At 36.1% G+C, this 7,683-nt stretch overlaps 1 protein-coding gene across 1 annotated transcript in view; it reads right to left on the reverse strand.

The window, feature by feature from the left end:
* Positions 1–205: 205 nt before the first annotated feature.
* LOC128354795 (inositol hexakisphosphate and diphosphoinositol-pentakisphosphate kinase 1-like) overlaps positions 206–7,683 on the reverse strand; it is a gene marked incomplete at both ends in the record, with an annotated part of 21,340 nt that continues 13,862 nt past the window's right edge. The window contains 2 exons of the mRNA XM_053314950.1: positions 206–294; positions 4,727–4,852. Of these exons, the coding sequence (XP_053170925.1) occupies positions 206–294; positions 4,727–4,852 (215 nt within the window). The remainder of the gene's footprint in view (positions 295–4,726; positions 4,853–7,683) is intronic.

Consider the following 7,683-nt stretch of genomic DNA (forward strand, 5'->3'; position numbering starts at 1 on the left):
TATAATTAGAAAAAAAAAAAAAAAAATTATAATTAAAAAAAAAAAAAAAAAAAAAATTAAACGGAAACCTGAAATGCTTGGAGGGCCATGTAGAAAAAAAATTAATTAAAAAAATAATAAATTAAAAAAACCCAAAAGTTTGAAGACATGCAAGACACAAAAAAAAAAAAAAAAAAAAAAAAAAAAAAAAGGGAAGTGAAGTGGAAATATACTTGAAAGAAGCAGACGTACCATTAGTCGGATGCTTTGCAAACGACACAGAAAATCGTTTTACTGCCGGCATAGACAACAACTCTGAGAAAAAAAAAAATTCACTAGTGTTACCACGAGCCACAGTGACTTGTATAATCATGTTGTATCATGCCCTGCTCTTCTCCTAATGTTAAAAAAATAAATAAATTAAAATTAAAACAAAACAAAAATAAATAAATAAATAAAACGCAAAAGGTGGAAAAGACAAATATTTGGAGATCTAATCTCTTTTTAAACCCTCCTGTCGTCCTCCCGGGTCAAATTGACCCCGTCTCTTTTTGACTGTTCCTTCCTTCTCCCCTTCTCCCCTCTTTCTTTGCTCCCTTCTCCTTCCATCCTTCCTTCCTCCCTCCCTCCCCTCCCTCCTTACTTCCTCCTTTCCTTCTCTCCCTCCCTCTCTCCTACTTCCTCCTTTCCTTCCCTCCCTCCTTACTCCTTGCTTCTTTCCTTCCTCCCCTTCCTTCTCTCCTAAATTCCTTCCTTCCTCCCTTCCTACTCTCCTAAATTCCTTCCTCTTTCCATCCTTACTCCTTTCCTTCCTCCCTCCTGTCCTTCCCCCCCTCCTTACTCCTTGTTTCCTTCCTCCTTACTCCTTGCTTCTTTCCTTCTTTCCTTCCTCCCTCCTTCCTTCCTCCTTTCCTTCCCTCTCTCCTCCTTACTCCTTGCTTCTTTGCTTCTTTCCTTCCTCCCTTCCTACTCTCCTAAATTCCTTTCTTCCTTCCTCCCTTCCTACTCTCCTAAATTCCTTTCTTCCTTCCTCCCTTCCTACTCTCCTAAATTCCTTCCTCTTTCCGTCCTTAATCCTTTCCTTCCTTCCTACTCTCCTAAATTCCTTTCTTCCTTCCTTCTCACCCTAAATTCCTTTCTTCTTTCCTCCCTTCCTACTCTCCTAAATTCCTCCCTCTTTCCTTCCTTCCTCCTGTCCTTCCTTCTGTCCGTCCTTGACGTGAGGACAACAGGAGGGTTAAAAACCTGAGATTTACTGTTTAAAAAAATCCTGTTCTAAATAAAAAAAGTCTGAAGATGTTTGCAGGGCAACACATGAGTGGAGCGTCTTCTGATGTCAACGTGAAGATGAAATGATTTTAAAAACTTAGGAGGAGGAAGGAGGAGGTGAAGACAACGACAGAAGGGGGGGGAAGAAAAACAAAAAAAAACTTTGAAAAAACAAGCCCAATATTCAACATCTTATCCCTTATTCCTTTTTTCCTTCTCAAATCGTCATGGCGATAAGCAAACACAATCTCCCTCCAAAAACTGAGCAATTTAAAAAAAAAAAAAAAAAAAAGCCATTCAAGCCTCTCGTTGTCAATGACAACAATAAGAAAAGTCAGCTAGTTTCAACCTGGAACGGATTTTACTGGACTTCCTCTAACGCTAAAGATGCGTCACCATGGAGACAAATGAGATATTTATATATATATGAAGTATATATACACACACACTACACTCACAGAGGAGCATGCACAGTTTTGATAAAGGGGGGGCGGGGGGGGGGGGGGGGGGGCGGCGGACTAGAACGCTTTTCCTTTATTTCTTATATTTATTTTAAAGATTCTTGTAAAAAAATATGAAGTGTAAACAAGATGGATGACAAAAAGAGACCGACAGCGAGTCTACATGTGAGAGAGACGACCAGGAGGGGAGATGAGCAGCTGAGACAAGAAACACACACACACACACACACACACAAGTCTGTAATGAAACCACAGTGACATCTACTGGACGCCATGACGACAGACATCGATGTCAGCTACACAACAACAACCACAACCACAACCACAACCATGACGCACCCCCCCAAACCGCCCCCCCCTCGAAAAGGAGCATGGTGGCCATGTTTATGATGCATCTTTTTAAAAATAGCCTGAATTAACTGTATTATAATGTATTTATATATTAAATATTTTCAAAATAAAAGAAAATTGAATAATATGCACATAGTAACAGCCCTGCCTGGCTTTCATATTGAAATCAGCAAAATAAAAAGGGCCAATAAATTAAAATTAAATAATTAAAAAGTGGATGATGTCAATGTAAAACTGCTGAGTGACTTCTGCTAACGAGTCCCACTTTAAATAAGTCTTTTTAGTTTTATTTATTAAATGTTGTTGGCTCTCTGTATGATGTGAATGTAGTTGTAATAAATCTATAAAACCAACCTGACCTGCTGGGGTTAAATATATAATTTATAGGTTTATACAGTGAATGGACTGTAAACAGGAAGTCAGTGCAGCTGTGGGTCATGCAATTAAAAACTACAAAATAAAACTACAAAAAACTAAAAAGAAACATGATGGGATTATAATGATTTTTGAGAGCGAGGGGCAGTTTAAAACATATACGGATGAAGTGTTGCTTCATACATGCATTGGCCCTAAAAAAAAAATCAAAAAAAAAAATCATATTGTTGGCTTTTCATTAAAAGTTAAAAAATAAAAGCATCTTGGAGTAACAACCTCAAAACTAAAACAAACTGTTACTCAAACTAAAAAAATGAAAAATGTGATTTTGGGCTGATTTGAAGCAGAATAGCCGCTGCACACTTAAATGCTGCAGTTTAAAAAAACAACAACTATGACATCATCATCATCATAATAATAATAAATCTCATATAATTCACCTAGCTGATTTCACTACTATATAAAATACTAAATTCATCATCTAGAAGCTGAATTTAAAGCAGCTGTTAAGATTTGCTATTCTCTGTATATATTATATTATATTATACTATATTATATTATATTATATTATATGTTATACAGTGTTTCCCATTCATTATATTAACTGTGGCGGCCCTCCATAGTCTAATTTGTGCCGCTACAGTTTCACAGTGAGCCAAACATGACTGTATATCAGGGGTGTCAAACATGCGGTCCGTGGGCCAGAACCGGCCCGCCAAAGCGTCCAATTCGGCCCACTTTCCTTCTTGTCTTCTTTTCCTTCCTACTTTCCTGTCATCTGTCCTTGTTTCCTTCCTACCTTTCTTACTTCTTTCCTTCTTTGTTCCCTTCCTTCCTTCCCTCCATCCTTCCTTCCTTCCTTCCTTCCATCTTTCCTTCATCTTCTTTTCCTTTCTTCCTTTCCTTCCTAATCCCTTTCCTTCCTTCCTTCCTTTTGTCTTTCCTTCCTATCACTTTTCCCTAATTTCCATCCTTGTTTCCTTCCGTCCTTCCTTCCTCCCTCCCTCCCTTCCATCTTTTTATTGGTCCGGCCCACATGAGATCAGATTTGGCTGTATGTGGCCCTTGAACGAAAATGAGTTTGACCCCCCTGCTGTATATTCTCCAAAGCATCTCAACCTGCTCCTCTTCCCTAATTAAACTTATAATAAATCACTTCTGCTTTAATTGAGCTGAAATCTGGACATTAGTCTGTTTTTTGATGGTTTGTTTGGAACATTTATGACCTGGTAAAATGTTTTATTCAACCAGTAGTTAAATTACTAAAAGGCAAAATTGTTTAGTGCACAATTTTCTTTTCTTTTTATAGATATAACCTCTTAATTTTGCTTTTAGAGTGCAACAGAATGATGCATTTGACTTAAAAATGTCAAACTGAGGTCCAACCACTATAGACTCTGTGGGAAACACTGATTATATATTTATATGTATTTTATTTTATTTTATAAATAGTCTATAATCTGTTTAGTAGGTTTTAATCGGGCCTAAAACACCTTTCAAGACTTTTTATGACCTTTTATTCTGAAAATCCAATGCAACACTTTATGACCTTTTATTCTGAAAATTCAATACAAGACTGACTTTTTATGATCTTTTATTCTGAAAATCCAATAAGAATTTTTGGACCTTTTATTCTGAAAATCCAATACAAGATGACTTTTTATGATCTTTTATTCTGAAAATCCAATATAAGACGACTTTTTATGACCTTTTATTCTGAAAATCCAATGCAAGACTTTCTTTTAAAACTATCTGCAGGGACCCTGAATACATTTTATAGATAGTCTACAATCTGTTCAGTAGGTTTTAAACGGGCCTGAGGCAGCAGGTATCAAAAACTGCCACAAAAAAAAAGAAAAGACAAATTTTAGTCAAAGTGATGTTAAAAAACAACAAAAAAAAAAGATGGAAAAACCCACAGTGGTTTTGGAGACTTGGAATGAATATGGAGTCTAATAATAATAATAATAATAATAATAATAATAATAATAATAATAATAAAAAAAAACTACAACATGACCATAAAATACTGTGATATGTACATATATGGGCACTTCCTGTATGCACTTCCTGTCCAAATAAGCTCTCCTACTGTTATACTCCCACATTAAAACTCCTCTAAACTTTATTATATGTATATTTTAAATAAAAGCCCAGTCCCAGCCCCCCCTCCTCCCCTCCCCCCCTCCTTCCTCAGGGCATCTCTCGCTCTGGATGTCAAACTTACAGTATTACTATCTGCTGTTTGCCCTGTGCAGGTAGGTGATAGGAGCGCGGACTCAAACACGTACCGTCTTTGTAGGACAGACTGCCGGTGGAGAATTTTTTGCGGTGTGCGCGTGCGTAGTCCTGCAGATTAGGGGCGCTAGAGGAGCCACCTAGGACAGTGGTGCTGAAGAGCCCGGCGCACTGAGAGCCTGCGATGGGGGGGGGGGTGGGGAAGGGTGGAAGGGGGAGGTAGAGGTGGAAGTTGGAGGTTGGGGTAAGGGGAGGGGCGAGGATTGGGGGGGGTGGGGGGGGGTTAGTCACCACTACATTACAAGCCGTTACTTTTAAAAAAAAAACATCTGTCCAAAAGAAAGAGAGAAAGAGGAAGAGACAAGAGAGAGACAGAAAAAAGGAGAAAGAGAGGCAGACAAAAAAAAAGGACCCAAGCAGGTCTAACATATCTCTACTCCCTCATGAGAGGTTTAAGCCACCAAGGAGGTTATGAAGCTTTAAATAAATAAAAAATAAAATAAAATAAAAAAAGGAGGGGGAGAAAAATCCACTTTCATAGGGTCTCTCATTGATTTGTGACACTTATAAAACATTACAGTGCAATTATATCACTTTTTTTCTTTAGTTGTAAGATTTCCTACATTTCCCAGAAGGCCTTTCAATACTACAGTAGTAGAGGACCTAGCCTATATATAGAGGAGATATATGAAAAATAAAAAAATGGGGAGGGGGACATCCACTCCAGTCTTTTCACAGGGTTTCTCTCATTGATTTGTGACACCTACAAAAACATTACAGTGCAATTAAATCACTTTTTTCTTTAGTTGTAAGATTTCCTACATTTCCCAGAAGGCTTTTCAATATTACAGTCCTTCATGAGAGGGTTGGGGGGGGGGGGGGGTCCACTCTGGAGTCTTTTCACAGGGTTTCTCTCATTGATTTGTGACACCTATAATTGCACTGTAATGTTTTTATATCACTTTTATCTTTAGTTGTAAGATTTCCTACATTTCCCAGAATGCCTTTCAATATTAGTATGTGCAACAAAGAGGAGCTATATATAGAGGAGATATATAAAAAATGGGGAGAAAAATCCACTCTGGAGTCATTTCACTGGGTTTCTCATTGATTTGTGACACCTATAAAAACATTACAGTGCAATTATATCACTTTTTTCTTCATTTTCATTCTTTAGTTGTAGATTTACTACATTTCCCAGAAGGCCTTTCAATATTACAGTCCCTCATGAGAGGTTTAAGCCACCAAAGAGGTAATGAAGCTTTTAAATAAAATAAAAAATGGGGAGAAAAATCCACTCTGGAGTCATTTTACTGGGTTTCTCATTGATTTGTGACATCTATAAAAAAACATTACAGTGCAATTATATCACTTTTTTTCCTTTAGTTGTAAGATTTCCTACATTTCCCAGAATGCCTTTGGTTATGAGGTTATGAAGCTTTAAATAAAAACATAAAAAAAGGGGGGGGAGAAAAATCCACCTATGTGACACCTATAAAAACATTACATCACTTTTTTTTCTTCATTTCCATCTTTAGTTGTAGATTTCCTACATTACCCAGAAGGCCTTTCAATATTACAGTAGTATGTGCAACAAAGAGGAGCTAAATATATATATAGAGGAGATATATATATATAAAATAATAAAAGAAGGGATAAAATGAGGTGAATCGTAGTGACTTTTCTTTGCTTGGATGATCCTCTTCCTGTTGGACATCGGTGTAAAAAAATGAGACTTCACAAAAAGACAAGACTGTAGTTTAATTCTGAAGGACTGACGCCAACTTTACTTTCTGAATCATCACAAAAAACTCATCTAGAAATCCAAATTTGGGTTGAATCTCTCTTTTAAAACGCTGCTGAGTCAGTTTTAAGTTGAAGTGTGGAAAGAATCGGAGCCTTATTGTGAAATATTTATCTGTATTAAAAAGGTTTAAACTTTAAAATGCCTCAATTGTGTATCTAAAAACTAATTATTTGAAGCAAGATTTAAACAATAAATCTCACAATTAACTAGCTGATGCAGAAGTATTACATATTACATATCTGGAGCATTTAAAAAGGACACTGGGCTGGTTTCCCAGACAAAAGATTAAAACACAGTGTTGGATTTAAATCTCTTTTTTTTTTCTCCACAGGAACCAAAATAATCTCTTTAGAAACTGAAGAGTTATAAAAGCATGTTTAAGAAAAAAAGAAAAGGTGGAGCTTTGAATTCTCAGCTACAGATCTCATGATTACTTTCACATCAGCAATCCCTTAGCGGAGGTCCTTTAAGAGTATTTAAAAGTATTTGAACTAAATTGAAGCAACATCTGGACAAATTCAACTAATCTGGGAATATGTACACTTATTTTTAGCAGGGTTAAATTACCTCTGAGTATTTTATATAAGTGTGCATCAAAAACTGGAAAGCTCTCACAGGTAAAATGTTTTTTAAAGACTAATTCAGATCCCCGAGCCATGATTATAATCAGCACTGGGGAAAAAATGTGTAATTAAATTAGAGTTATTGATATAAAAAGGAGGTTACATTTGAAGTCAGACCTTTATGATTTTACTCAGGAGGGTTTTTTCCTCATGTTTTAATATTTAACATGTTACTGAATACATATATTGCTGTTTTTAATTCTATAGCAGCCATAGAACACAACCTGTATCTATAGCAACCATAGAACACAATCTGTATCTATAGCAACCATAGAACGCAACCTGTATCCGTAGCAACCATAGAACACAATCTGATCTGATAGACCTTTAAGATTTTACTTAGGGTTTTTCCTCATTTAACATGTTACTAAATACATATACTGCTGTTTTTAATGCTTTGAAATCAATATGTTTCTTTATATTTAGTAAATAAATCATGATGTGGGCTTATTTGGAGTCACAGTACCAATTAAACCCACTTTATTCATCAAATATCTTTATTTTATATTCCAAAATCTACATGAACTAATGAATATATTTTACAATGAGAGATAAATGTTGCTTTATAAGAAATTATCTC

This window comes from Scomber japonicus, unplaced genomic scaffold (genome assembly GCF_027409825.1).
Source record: "Scomber japonicus isolate fScoJap1 unplaced genomic scaffold, fScoJap1.pri scaffold_594, whole genome shotgun sequence".
Classification (NCBI taxonomy): Eukaryota; Metazoa; Chordata; class Actinopteri; order Scombriformes; family Scombridae; genus Scomber; species Scomber japonicus.